The sequence below is a fragment of the Gavialis gangeticus genome, unplaced genomic scaffold (genome assembly GCF_001723915.1).
Source record: "Gavialis gangeticus isolate Ggan-Ray unplaced genomic scaffold, GavGan_comp1, whole genome shotgun sequence".
NCBI lineage: Eukaryota > Metazoa > Chordata > Crocodylia > Gavialidae > Gavialis > Gavialis gangeticus.
This window is the reverse complement of record NW_017729001.1, coordinates 13720166-13734688: the sequence shown is the minus strand read 5'-3', so window position 1 is coordinate 13734688 and position 14523 is coordinate 13720166. Positions and strand designations below refer to the sequence as shown.

The following is a 14523-nucleotide window of genomic DNA, read 5'->3' as shown; positions in this document are numbered from 1 at the left end:
TTCCTAGTAGTAGGACTGGAGTTTGCTCAGAAACATTTTAACGCAGTCCATTTGCTCAAGCTCAGTGTGACTATACATCAGGAGGTTCCTGCATTGCCACAGGGTGCTTCTGGTGCAGGACATAAGGGACAATAAGCTGAATATGAGCCAACAGTGTGACCCGGTTGTGAAAAAGGATAACAGCATCCTGGGCTGCATTAGTAGGAGCTTGCCTGCAGATCGAGGGAAGTGATGTACTTGGCCTTGGTGAGGCCACAGCTGGAGTACTGCATCCAGTTCTGGGTACCACACTTCAGGAAGGATAAGGACAAGTTCAAGAGAGCCCAAAGGAGGGCCACGCGCATGATTACAGGCCTAGAGACCAGGTCATATGAGTAGAGGCTGGAAAACATGAGACCATTTAGCCTGGAGAAGAGAAGACTCAGAGGGGACTTGGTGATAGCCTATATCAAGGGCATACATCAGGGCTTGGGGGAGCATCTGTTCATCAAGGCTCCCCAGGGGAGGACAAGAAATAATGGTCACAAACTGACTGAGGATTGTTTCAGGCTAGACATAAGGAAAAACTTCTTTACAAGTCCAGTGCCAAGGATTTGAAACAGGTTCCCCTCAGAGGTGGTCCAGTCACCCACCCTGGTGATCTTCAAAAAGTGTCTTGACACTCACCTTGCTGGGGTCATCTGCTCCCAGCAGTGTTCCTGCCCAAGTGCAGGGGGGCTGGACCCCATGACCTGTAAGGTCCCTTCCAGCCCCTAACAACAACTATGAAACAACTACAATTATTTCCCTCTATTCAGGAGTGGTGAGGCCACATCTGGAGTACTGTGTCCGGTTTTGGACCCCCCACTACAGAAAGGATGTGGACAAGTTGGAGGAAGTACACCAAATGGCAACAAAAAATGGCCTTGGGTGGGATGATCTAATTGGGGATGGTCCTGCTTTGAGCAGGGGATTGGACTAAATGACCTCCTGACTTCCCTTCCAACCCTCATTTTCTATGATTGTAACTCTGGGTTTATCTTGTGAATCATATTTGCACACCAAATATTGCTAACATCCTGTGGCACCCCACGGCATGTCTGAAAGTGTTTCAAGGCACTTGAAGGTTGAGAAACCCTGTGGTAAGAATGTTCAATGTATTCTCGCTAATTGAAGTCCCCCATGTAGACACTTTCTCAAGGTTGAAAGTGAATGAAAGGAGAAGGAAAATACTCAGTGCATCTCTTGACTGCACTTGGAAGGATCACTGAGGACTTGAGTGCATTTTACTACTTGTCCTTTTAAGGGAAAAGCAGATCTGAATCAGCCGGGGAAAGGGAAGATTTATCTTTAGATGCCTCTTCTCAACACTTTACACTTATTGATCATAGCAAACTGTTACATTTCAAGTCCTCTAACAGTATATGATAGGGGTTTTCAACTGGGGGTATCCCCTAGGGGTGCTTGGGATGGCCTCAGGGAGTACTTGGCAGCAGGCACCACTGCTGGTACTTCTGCTGCCACCGCCATGCTTGCCAATCAGCTGCAGGGCACCCCCCCCAGTCCTGCTTGTCTGGCGGTCAGGGGACTCCTGCCTTCTTGACTGGCTGCCAGGGATACACTGACCCAAAAAGGGTAAAACCCCTTGGTATATGAGGCTGAAGTAGAGTTGTCTGAGCAAGAGTCTGAACCTGATCAGTAAACACATTGCTCTTAACTGTTACAGGGGTATAGGTTGTAGCCGTGTTGGTCTAAGGACATAGGCAGGCAAGGTTATTTGGGTAAATCTGACATCCTTTATTAAACCAGCTCAAACAGTTGGAAAAATTCTTCTTTGCAAGCTTTTATATTTTTCCAGCTATTTGAGTTGGTTTAATAAAAGATATCAAAGAACCTTGTCTACATTGGTGACGTGTAAGGGGTGCGCCCCGAGATTGGCGGTGCACCCACTGTGAAAAGTGCTGTCGATGGCTCTGATGTCATGGTGAAAAGTGTCACCGCTCACCCCCCGCCCTCACCGCTGACACTGCCAAGGCTGCCGGCAGTGTTTGCAGGTGGTTGCTGATTGACAGTAGGAACTCACCACCCCCTCCTGCGCCCCCCTGGCGCGGACACTGCTGTGGCCGCCTGCGGGTGGTTGCTGTGCCCCACCCAGCCTCTGGAAACATACAGTGTTCATGCCTGTCTGTTCTTAATTGCTATATTTTTGGGTTTCATTGTAATTATTTTACTTTATGTCTCCACATTTGTAGCCACCATCTCTGCAGTTGAGTGTAAAACTCCCTTCAGTACCTTTCTTTGCCCAGCCGTAACAATGACATTTTGTCTACATGAATGAGAAATAGGGCATAGTGGGTTATCCTTTACCCAGTTGTTTCTGGCACATTTGTGGGTGTAATGAAGAAGTAACATGGGTGTGTTTCTTTTCTGCAAAAAGTAGGGTGGGATGACCTCGCAGGGAGGAACAGAAAGCAACAGATCCTGAACTTTTCACCAGCTCGAAGTTCAATTAACCTTGTTTAAGCAAGATAGCAAATATTTACAGGCCCATACCATGATTACTTCCTGTTGTGATCCTTGCCAGAAGGGACTGTACAACTGTTTGGGAGGATTTTTATGTATTGAACATCTTTAATGGCAGCACACTGCCGACAGCCCCAAGTGTAAACACTTAATGACAAACCATTTAGAGAAAAGGACGATGGGCAGAGCAAAACCTTTTAAGAAAAAACTTGGGAGAAATAGTATGCAAAGCCCTTTTTGCTACTAGGCCCGTTCAACTGGCAGGAAACCTGTCGTCTCAGCTGGTTTCGGCCGGGTGTGGCACTTGGCACGGAGACCGCCAGCACCTCACTGCTTTTGCAGCTGGTAAGTAAGGTGCCTTGGCCCAGGACATGACGAGAACCGCTCGGGTGTAGGGACTTTTAACATCAAGTCAAACGGCGCCTGGGCTTGTTAACGGGCGTCACAAAAGCAGCGTGCCGGCACCCCCCCGGCTGCAGGACCCGACCCCCCCGCGAAACCGCAGCGGTCGAAGCCCGCGCGCGTCTTCAGTCCCGAGCTGGAAACCCCCGGACTACCACAGAGAAGACGCCCCCACGCCTGCGCAGAGCAAAGGAAACCCGCTGCTGCAGTGACGTATACAGCACGCTCCGGGAAACCGCGTGACTACATTTCCCTGCGTGCAGCGCGCGACCTTGTGCGAGAACGAGGCCAGCCGACTACATTTCCCGGGGCCCTCCCACGCCGGAAGTCGCTGCTACTTCCGGGTGAGCCTGTGGCGGAGGCGGTGGCGGCAGCAGCAGCGGCGGCAGCGGCAGCGGCAGCGGCGGGGCCCGGGACTGGCGACGGCGATGGACGTGTCCGGACAGGACAGCGACTGGCGCAGCGCCAACTTCCGGCAGAAGCTGGTCAGCCAGATGTGAGTGTGGGGCCGGGCCGGGCCGGAGCAGGGCCGCCGCTGTAGGCCGCAGTCGCGCCGGCTCCCTGCTGAGGGGCTGCGTCTGGGCCTCCCCGCGCCCGCCGGCCGGGGGCAGTTGCTCCTGGCATCGCCCCCGCCCCCGGGCCTCTGCACCCCGAGGGGAGCTGGGGCTGGCCGCCCCGTGGAGCACGAGCACGAGGGAGGAGTCGTGTCTGCTCCCGTGCACGGCCCGGCCCTCGCTCCGCCCGCTCTCGAGCCTCCGGTTTGTGTGTAACGGGCCTGCCTGGACCCAGAGCCACCCCGCGGGCGGGGGGGGGCTGCGTTTGGGAGGGACCTGCTTGCTCCCTGGATGCCTGAGTGTGGCTGCTGTAAAGTCACCGGCCTCGTCATAGGATTGGACTCCCTCTGCCCCCCGCCCCCCCCAGCAGTAACGTGGAGTTAGTTACCCGCATTGACTCCTCTTCCTTGGTCCCGTTGCACTGGCTTTCTCCCAGTGACCTGTGAGCAATAGAGGGCGATCACCTCTCTGGAGGGGAAGGCTCCTGGCACCAGCTTAAGCAAACACAAGCAAAATAAGCTGGTGGAAGAGGATCCTTTAGCCCAGGGTGCTCAACCTCTGGCCTGCAGAGTCATGACATCAGGCCTGTGGTCAGTCAAAGCCTCCCCCTACCCCCCACAGCCCCTTCCCTATGTGTCCAGGCCAGGGCCCCTTCCCCCCTGCAGGGCTGGGGCATGGGCCATGCCCCTTCCCCCGCTAAGCTGGGTCAGGGTCCCTTCCCTGGCTGGATGGGGCTGTACTTGCCCTGGGCAATGAATCAGGGCCATCCAGTTAAGATTTGTGGTTTGCAGGCTTACCTGGCATTGCTTTTCTGGCTTGTTAGGGAAAAGGTTTGGGCACTGCTGACTTAGCTTGATTAAAAAAAGGGATTGGACAAATTCTTGAAGAAAAGAGTAGCTATTGAGCATTGGAAAGAGGGCTGCAGCCTGTGAATCAGAGAACCTCTTAGAGCTTAAACGTTGGAGGCTGCAAGTGGGAGAGGAACAAGAGAAAAAACCCTGGTCAGACTCAGTTCACCCTCTCTTTTAGCATCCACTCTCTGCCCCTGTGTGACATGGGGCACTGGTCAGATGAACCTTTGGTCTGACCCTGTAAATGGCAATTCTTGTGTCCTTATTTAGGGTAATATGGTTTTTACACTGGGGGATATTAGTTAACTGTTTTCTCTCTGGTGTTTGAGAAATTAAAGTGTTAAAATAACTCCTTGGTTTGTAGGGTTTCTTGCACAGATTGTCTTTCTGGTATCTAGGCTATAGTATTGCTACAAATGTGCTGATGCCATTTTTATCATGTTTAAAACCTTTTTGTGGTTTGCACTTGACAGCACATCACAATGTGCATCATCATACCATGTCTTGTTTGCCATAAGTCTAAGCAAATATCTTATTTAAAAAAAAACCCCACTGCTGGGTATAGGTATGCCAGGATTAGAGTGAAGTGTTTGAAATGGGACTTGCATGTGGTACACATGAGACCATTAATTAAACTGCCTTTCATGTGATGTGATTGGAATCAAATGACAGTTTGTTTTAGATGCATGTGTTCATTTTACCATATAGCAGCGTGGCTGCAAGCTATTGCATGTGAATATTTGAGTTCTGGTCAGTTATTTCTTCTTCCTTTTCCCATGCTTTCCATGTCATCTTCAGTGAGTCCCACGTGACTGGTATTTGAAGGAAGTAATTAAATAGTGACCATGTGGGACTTCCCTGTACCTCCCTGAACACTGGAAGTGTTTCACAAGGTCCTGTTAAACAGCTGCAAGGCTCAGTGGCCCATGCATGTATCTTCCAGTTCTCCCTTACTGTCACAAAGGATGTTTGGCTTGTTGTTATGAAACTGAAAAGTATTAAGAATGTTTTTAAATATAGTGATTAAAAAACTTGTTGGAAAAATTAATGTGCCCCATCTTTAGGGGCTATTGCTACTGACTGTGTAAATCTCTTTAAATGGGTCTGCTGTTTTGGACATAATTTCCTCTATCACTCTGATGTTAAATATGCTTTGGAAATGGCATCCTTATTCAACTGAATATTGTGACTGAATGCAGGTCAAGCATCTGTGCTAGTTTGCTTGCAGTTCTAAACAGCCTTGAATACTATTGATCAGTGAGTTTTCTTAACTTCACTGCAGAGCCTTATGGGGAGGGTAGAAGTGCTTCATTGCATTTGTCTTTGGAGTTCTCCAGTGAGTGGTAATTGGTACTTGATTTCTCTTGCCAGTGTCCTTAGTGTGAAAGGTAATGCAGTGTTCAGTCTTGATGATGTGTATGCGAATCAGTGGAAGGGGCAGGCGGTGTCAGTAGTAGATGATCTTCAACCCTTATACTCCTTTAAAATCAAATCAACATACTATTTTTTTCTATCATATCTAGCTGTTTGGAAACAATTGGCCCATTCTGGATAATGAAAGCTACATTCCTAGGTAGAGGGAAATGTTGGAGGAGTGTGTAGGGACCACAAATGTCTTTGTGTGTCTATGATTCTGTCTCTTGATTCACTCTGGATACTTTGTTCATGGGTGGCAGTAAAGGATATTGTGACTGTCACTTTCTGTGTGTGGCTGCTTGGGAAGCTGAGGCAGTCCCTCGGGCGTACATCTTTGATTCTTGCTCTTGTAATGAGATTATGGTAATTTGCTGCCTTTGCAACTATCAAAAGCTTCAGAAGCTTTGTCTAGGGCAGCAGTGAGCAAGGTGAATGAGAGCTGTGAGCATTGGTATTCTTTGCTGATGACTTGGTTTAATTGTATCCATCCCTTGTGTACTATAAATGCATAGACAAGAAGGTGCAAGTTAGCATTTGGGTTGCATTTATACCTTTCAGTGGTGGGAAACTTGCGTATTATTTTTTCTCTAAATCTTGTCAGAATTTGAATTATAATTGTTCCCTGTCATTCTACTTTCCATGGGCACCATAAGGGTGTTCCCAGTAAAGGGCCTGCTTCTCTAGAGCCTACATCTTCCAACTATCTGCCAAATGGCAGGGCATGCTAGCAGGCATGTTTGAGCTTTTTATTTACACTTGTGAATAGGAGTGGGCAATGCCGTGGGTGTTTGTGAGTAAGCAGCTAGAACAAGAAAAACTTTGTACCAGTTTTATTAATATCAGGTTTCCCATGGATGGAAGCAGACAGTACTGTAGCAAGGGCAGTGCCAGCGGTGTACTGGCATCTGGCACCCTTGCACCACAATGGGTGGGCAGAGTAAAAAGTGGCTGCCCTTGGCAAATGCAGCACAGTGGCAGTTGCGATCACAGCAGCAACTGAAAATGACCAATGCTCCTGATACTGGGTGCCTGGCTGTGTGTCTACACTGCTGAATGCAGATAAACATTTCTGATGCTAAATAATAATACAAAAATGGCTCACTTTCTCAGTTTACTGTTTGGACAGAGGGAAGATAAAGTAATGGTCCTTAAACTTTAATTTGAGGGGGGGAAAAGAAAGAAAGTAATACAGGGAAGCTAAGTTATTGAAACAGATGTTTAAAAAAAGTCTCCCATCAGGGAACCATATAAAGAAGTCATATATAAGAAGTATTAGCTCTGTTATATTACAGGAGTTTCATAGTTAAATTTGTAAGGTGCCTTTGATGCTGTATAGTATAATTCCAGTGTAATGCACTTACAGGCCTTTAGTGCATAGTAAGTGCGTAATTCCAGTTAAGTGCATAATTGCTTAATTGCATGACAGTTGCCAGTCCCAATTTGCTGGTATTACTTACCTTGTAACAAATTCTACTTATCTGCCTACTGGTAAAGTACTTAAACCACTGTTCTTAATATACCAGCATTGGCAGCACTGTGAACACTGTCCTTTAAGTACGCAGCACTGGCAGTGACTCAGCTACATGTCATTCAGTTTGCTGCATCTTCCGCGGTATGGTCCTATGTCTGATTTATGTAATAGGATCACAGGAAAGTAGGGCTCAAAGGGACCTCAGGAGGTTGCATGGTCAAGGTTTCATGCTAAACCATCCCAGTCTAGTGTCAAATTTTCCAAAGATAGAGATTCTACAGCCTCTGTAGTAACCTGTTCCAATGCTTAACCACCCTCGTAGTCAAAAAGTTTTTCTGAATCCCCAACATAAATTTTCCCTGCTAGAGTTTGAGGCCATTGCTCCTAGTCCTGTCCCTATGGCTCTAGAGCAGGGGTTTTCAGCCGTTTAAAATAATTGTACCCCTGGCAGCCAGACATGGGGGGTGGTATGGCGCATGGCTGGATGCGGAGTGGCGGCAGTTGCCACCTCATGCGAGCTTCCTTTTCCCCAGGTTTGGCCCCAGAAATCTTTATCAGTGCACCCCTAACTGTGTTGAATATAGCTGCAGGGGAAGATGGGGGAATTATCTGGAGCAACCTGGCAGGGCTGTGATTGTGATGAGGTGGGAAAATAATCAGACTCCTTCCCTCATGTGGAAGGTCTGCGTCTGTGAGGAGGTTAATATACCTCATGCTAGTGTTTCTCATCAGGATAAGTTCTAGTTGCTATCCTAATGAAGCTGCTTGACTCAGATTGTGAGCAAGAGCTTAATTATGTAGTGAATAAGCAATATATCATTCGCCATTTTGTAGCACACTAAAATGTATCATAAATAAGAATTTGACGATACCGAGTTTTAGAATTCCTTAAATAAATCCAGTTTATCCTCCCAAGTAGCAAGAAGATGTACCAAATTTCTCCAAGGCAGAAGTATTAGAGGTGCACCAATACATCCATCTGATATCAAATCGGTACTGATATAAAGAAAGTTGTCTATATTGGAAATTGGCCTGATGTGGCCGATAAATGCCCCATGCATGGATACAGATGCAGCGCAGCATGTAGGTGGCAAGGAACACAGCCCAGCAATGTGGAGAGCTGCATGCAGCTGGTAAGTCTGTTGTGGTGGAAGGGAAGAAATGTGGAGGGATCAAGGCCCTCACGGTGAGGGAGGGAGTGGGGCTGGGCAGGTACGGGAGGAGCCGTGGCTCATCTGGAGGGGCATGGGAGGAGGTTGCTCCTGCTGATTTGCGCACCCTGGGAGGGCACGGGGGTGTGGGGGGGTGCCCCTAGATCTGTCTGGGTTGGGCTGCAGCTGCAGGCTGGAGCCGTAGCGGTGCCAGGCTCTTCGTGGAGGGTGCTGTGCTGTGCTGTGCTGTGCTGTGCTTGGGGCGGGTTGTGGCAGTTGCGGGGTCTGGCGAATTCTGGGGTGGCTGCAGCCCCTCTGTAGCCCTGCTCCCAGTGCTGCTGCCGCCTGCCCTGAGTGGAGCCTGTCCAGCCCCCGTGCAGATCTGGGGGGCACATCCCCCCCTCTGTGCCTTTCCAGGAGCCGCCCCCTGCATTCCTGGATGAGCTGTGACTCCATCCTGCACCCTGCCCTGCTGGGCAGCCCCTGCCCTAGCCCTATTCCCTCCCTCACTTCAGGGGCCTCGATCTGCCCCCCATGCCTGTCCCCTTCCCCACCCCTTCCACCACAACCGACTTACCAGCTGGAGGCAGCTCTTCAAGCTGCCAGGCTGCGTATCGGAAATCAGATCAGTATCGGCTGATATGCCTCCTTAAAAATCAGCTATCTGTATGGGCCCCCAAAATCTCTATTGGTGCACCCCTAATAAGTATAAATCATTGCAAAGAGACAAAGGAAAGAGGAGCTTCCTCTGAGCAGAAACATGTCTTTGGCAATTTACCTATCTCTTGCACCTAATCCAAAAGCCACTGATTTTATAACTTCTCCTGTCCAGCATACCGTGCCAATAAAGGGAAAAGAACTTTGCTGTTAATGATGAGGCCTGGTCCCAATGGTGCTGTGTAGGCACTTGGCACTGAAGATCTCCTACCTTCTGCCTCCTAAAATAACAGTAGCTTTTGTCTGAATTATGATGGTTTATTGCTCTTCTGCTACTCCATAGTTGTGAGCCCTGAGGAGGTGGTGAATCTGTATCACTAGACTGTTTATGTGCAAGTGGAATGATGTGTACCCTACCAATAATATATTACATTTATGGGGCTTGGTGCTTTATTACATGAAGCAGTGAATCCTTGGTATTGTCAGTCAGGACTGGTCACCATTGTGCTGGATACTGTAAAAACTTACCTCTTGCTACAAAGAATTACTAATCTAAAGGCTTTTCTTCTATGGATGAAGCTACCACAGAGTAAACTAGGGTGTAAGTTTACGTTAAACTAGCTACTCCACAGTAAGTGCCCATGTGGACACTTGTATGCACAGTGGGAGGGCTCTTACTCCGCTCATATAGGCGATGTCCTAAGTGCAGTAGGCTACCTTACACTTGTTGTGCACTGAGAGTCCAGTAGGCCTTTAGTGCAGAGGAGCCAGTGCAGTAAACTGACACTATAATTTACTGTCTGGTAACTTCCTTGTATACAGAAGCTTGAAGGAGCGAGCTTCTCTGGAGTGGTGGAAGGAGATGATTACAAGCAGTGCTTTGTGTTGGCATGTTGAACTCATTTCAGTGACACAGTTTAACTGCAGCTTAGTTTTGCTTTGAGAAGGTGAAGTAACTGGAAAGGTGTTTTCTTTGGTCCTGACATGAGAAAGTGGTCTCCAGGGCACTTTGAATGGAAATTAATTGCTGATTTTCTTATCCCAACCTTATAAGAGGTAGCTCCTACCTCAGCAGCTTCTTCCATTAGAAATGAGGTAAATGATCAGAGCACTCTTGTGTTGATGTGTTGGCATTTCCCTGGATACTTCCTATTGACATCAATGGGATTGGATGTAGAAAGGATGGAACTTAATACCATTGGCTCTAAATTTATTAATGGAATTATTAGCAATTAAGTGGTGAAAAGTTGCCAGCCAGCTCCATATTAAACAGGGAAGGGGATTCCTGTTGTCCTCTGTTCACATCCTCTCTTGTTTTTCAGTGATGAGGCGATGAGGAAGGCTGGTGTTGCCCACAATAAATCCAGCAAAGATATGGAGAGTCATGTTTTTATGAAGGCTAAATCAAGGGTAAAGTATCTCTTTGTATTTCTAAGAGGAATTTTATGTTGAACATTGGGAGCAGTTAAAAACAAGCTGCACTCCAGATTACACACAGATGTTTAGCTTATCTGGCCAGAATACCTAGTTATACCATGATAACTGTATAGGATCTCTTTATCCTGAGGGAACACAAATACTTCAAGTGTACAATATTGAGATGGGAAGTTTTGGGCTTTGAGCCAAGTCAGTTCAGTAAATTACTGTAGTCCAGGGGCAGGTAAAATATGGTCCGCCAACTGGCTGGATCCAGCCTGTGGCTGCCCCTGCAATGCCACACCTTGGGCTGAATCCCATCCGAGCAGCCCACACCTGCACTACCCCCATCCCTGGGTCCAGCCAGCACACAGCTTCTGGTAAGACTGTTCCCAGTGCAGCTGCAGCCAGTCGGATGTTCCTGTGTTCCCTTCACCTCCAGTGGGAGCAGCCAGGCTGAAGTTTCCCCTCCACCTGCAGGAGCAGTAGAGCAGGGGGCAGGAGTAGGAGGAGCAGCAGCAGCTGGAGGCAAGAGGACCACAGCAGCACCAAGCCGGCTTATTCATGTGCAGTTTAGCACTATTTAGGGATGATCAGGGGAACAATAGAAGGGCTGTGTGTTATAGGGGCAAAACCTGAAGCGTTTCTGGAAGGTTGGCTGTCAGGCTGTAGCAAGTGTCTCTGTGCAAAACTAAACCAAAACCCGAGGCTCTGGAGAAATCTTTAGAGGCCATTACAATGTGTCTAGTGCAAGTGTTAGTTACTACTTGTTCTTATAGAGATCTTCCCCCTTAAAAATATTTCTGCCATTTCAGTTGCTGTCCCTAGATGGTTCTAGCACTTGTACAGTGGTGAAGTAGTGGATACACTGGCCTTGCATATGCCTGAAGCTGCCTTTTTCCTTTAAGCCAAGGGCCGGCAATTATTTGGGCAGTAGGGCCACTTAGTGAGTTTTGTTGAGTTGTTGAGGACTACATGCACATACACGCATATATGCAGAGACAGGCACATGTGCACACAAGCTCCCTGCAGCTCTTCTTGCACCCCCTCTCCTACCCTGAATCCCTGGCATGTGGCTGGGTTGGACAGGAGCCATGCCAGCTACTCCAGCTAGGCCCACATGGCCTGAAGGAGCACAGTGTGGCACTGGTCCAGCCACATGCTGGAGTCATGGATGGGGAAGGAGGTGTAGGGACAAGGGGGCTGGGAGCTTCATGCAGGAACACATTGTGGCCCCAAATTAGCAACACCCATGCTCCTACCAGGCCCTGGCCTGGCACAGGAGGACTGAGTAACCCATGGCTCCTTGGCCCTCTTCCCCTGCACCCTCCTCCCCCACCAACAGGGAGAACCTTACCTGAGCTTTGGCTCTTGCTAGGGGCCAGGCGGCCAATGTCTGGGAATGGCTGCAAGGTTGGAGCTGCATGCAGACAGCCTCGGCTGAGAGAAGCCTGGCCAGGAGCTCAGTGCCTTCTGCCTTGGAGTGTACATCAGGGGCTGGCGAGCAGGCCAGGCCAGGGAGGGGAGTGGCTGCCTGGCCACTGGAGCCAAGCTGCTGCTGCTGGCTACAGCACAGTAGCAGGAAGGGAGAAGGGTGCGAGGTGCTGAAAGCCATGGCAGCCGCAGGCCAGATATAATTCTCCTTCAGAGGAGCAGCTGTGGGCCAGAGAGAATAATTTGGCAGGCCATATTTTGTCCACCCTTGCTTTGAACCCATGCAAAATAGAATCATGTAGCATCACTGTCTTAAAGCATGCCGAGCATGCCCAGCTCTTCCCAGTTTGAAAACTGCCATCACAGGTAACATCCCTATTGGCAGTCCTGGTAGTCTGATGAGAACAACAGGAGAACTAATTTCTTACTACTGCGATGATTCCTTTATGCACTTGCTCTTCTGTTCTCTATTTTACCTGTTCTGTGGGTAGACTGGGGATTTCAGTCTTTAGGGCTGTTTGTTCATCACCCTTTTTAAATGCTACATTTTCTTGAAAGTAAAACTTGCCCAGTGGGAAGATGACAGTGCTCAAGTCTGGCTTAAAGTAAATCAGGATGCTAAATAAGAAAGTATAGGAAACTATTTCCAACAGGAGGGGGTAGAGTACAAGAAGTAAGAGATAAGCAGAAATAAATTTTCTCTGTAAATGTATACAGAGTACTGCTGTAATTGCAATTGCCTACCCTTTCTTGTAAGATTGTGCTGTTTCTCTTCCTGCCCTGTGCAGTTAGTCACAGTGACTTTTTTATTAGAAACATGCCCTGCCCTTGTTCATTCCTGAGCAGATTGCTATCTGCAAAGGCGCTACAATGAAAAGCCGAAGGGTCTTGTGGGGGAGGAGAGGGACACCTCTGGAATGGCAGGGTGATGAAGGGAAGTGGTGAGTCATGTATTGCTTTGCTTCCCCATTTGGTGCTAAGCTACTGCTTGTTTTTTTTGTTTTGTTTTTAATGTCTCCAGGATGAATATCTTTCTCTTGTGGCCCGTCTCATCATCCATTTTCGAGATATTCGTAAGTATGCCTTGCATGTCTTTGTTACAGTGTTAGGAATACTCATTGGAAAGCATGACAAAGATTAAAGTGTAGCTTTTGGGGCTTCTTGCATTTCATATATTTCATAGACATTAGGGTTGGAAGGGACCTTGTAAGATCATCAGGTCCAGGCCCCTGCCCAAGGGGCAGGAAGTCAGCTAGGGTCAAAGAATCCCAGCAAGATAAGTGTTCAATTTGCCAGTTCTCTGCACACTGCACAGAGCTCTGCTGACAGTCCACTGGGCTTGCGATATCTTGTGTGTGTATCTGCATGTCTGTTAAGAACAGAGGTGACCGATAACTTCCTTGATTAGCGTTTTTAGTATTTAATGTGTTTCAGGTTGTTCTTGAGTTGCTTTCGTAATTTCTCAAATGGGATCCATGCCCAGCTCCTGAATACACAGTCTGTTTTGTAGTGTCTGTGTATAACTGAGGAACTTAAAGTTCTTGAAACCTCTGGTCTGCCTTCCCACCATTATTTTCCTTTTGAGTGTGTCTTTCCTTTTATCATATGCAAAGGAGAATGCTGGGAAACCAAACCAGCTGAGTTAGACAGCGAAGCTCTAAGACATGTCATCCTGGTATCCTGAGTTCTGATATCTGCCCTTCCATTTAGTTGCAATTCTTTTTCAAGGAAGCCTCTGGAAATTAACCTTCCTAAAGTGCTTGAGTCTTCCCAAACTGTGTTGTGCTGTACCAACAAGCTGTCCAGTGGAACTGCCTAAAATGTCTATCCCAGTCCTTGGAAGTATATGCCTTCATAGGCAAGCATTGAGTTCCCAACTGAAGAGTAACCTCTGACTTCAGAGCACTATATGGTGCTGTTAGCTTTGACCTAACCTTGCAGAATGTGTCTGCCTCAGCAGCACACCATTGCACAACTGGCATGCTGGTCTTACTCTCTGGGTTGCAGCCTACTTTAGGTAATCTCTGTAAACTGTTTGGAGGCATGTTGAAGTGGATGTAAATACAGAAGAATGTAATTCTTTTCACCATTTGTGCATTGCTTGTTGTGGGTAGATCTGAAATGCAAAATTACATGTGTGTCTTTTCACCAAAGTATGTAACTTGCCTGTTGGTTTTTTGTTTTCTAGATAATAAGAAATCTCAGGCCTCAGTCAGTGGTAAGAACTCCTTTTTCTTTATTAAACAAAAGATCCATAGACCTATAATTCTGGTGGCGTGTGAAGAATGGGGTGGAGTTCACAGCTGGAATATTAAGTATTATTCCTTTTGCAACAAAGGAGGGCACATAATAATTTAAGCTATTTTACACTGAAGTGAATTGTTTTAGTACGTCTGCTGGACTCTGGTCATATGGAACACTTGTTTGCTAACATCTTTGTTGCTATCCTTCTGGTTGGGATCAGTCATAATCAGGGATCCTTGTTTTCTCTGTTAAAAAAATCCAAAATTCTCTAATTAACCCCCTCCCCCATAATTCTGATTTAAAAAAACCCAAATCTGTGTTTCTACACGTGCACACGTTTATCAGTTGAACACAAAGTTTTATTGATATATTTACAATTTTAAAGCAGTTTGGAAACCCATTTGTGCCTCAATCACTATAATAAA

At 47.5% G+C, this 14523-nt stretch overlaps 1 protein-coding gene across 3 annotated transcripts in view; it reads left to right on the top strand.

The window, feature by feature from the left end:
* The first annotated feature begins 3251 nt into the window (after positions 1–3251).
* MED15 (mediator complex subunit 15) overlaps positions 3252–14523 on the top strand; it is a 61564-nt gene continuing 50292 nt past the window's right edge. For 2 of the 3 annotated variants that reach the window (XM_019506879.1, XM_019506877.1), the window contains exons 1-4: positions 3253–3400; positions 10327–10414; positions 12876–12927; positions 14043–14072. In XM_019506879.1, coding sequence (XP_019362424.1) covers positions 3333–3400; positions 10327–10414; positions 12876–12927; positions 14043–14072 — 238 coding nt within the window. In that variant the 5' untranslated portion in view covers positions 3253–3332. Of the gene's footprint in view, positions 3401–10326; positions 10415–12875; positions 12928–14042; positions 14073–14523 lie in introns of all 3 variants that reach the window. The other variant, XM_019506878.1, reaches the window with a different exon arrangement.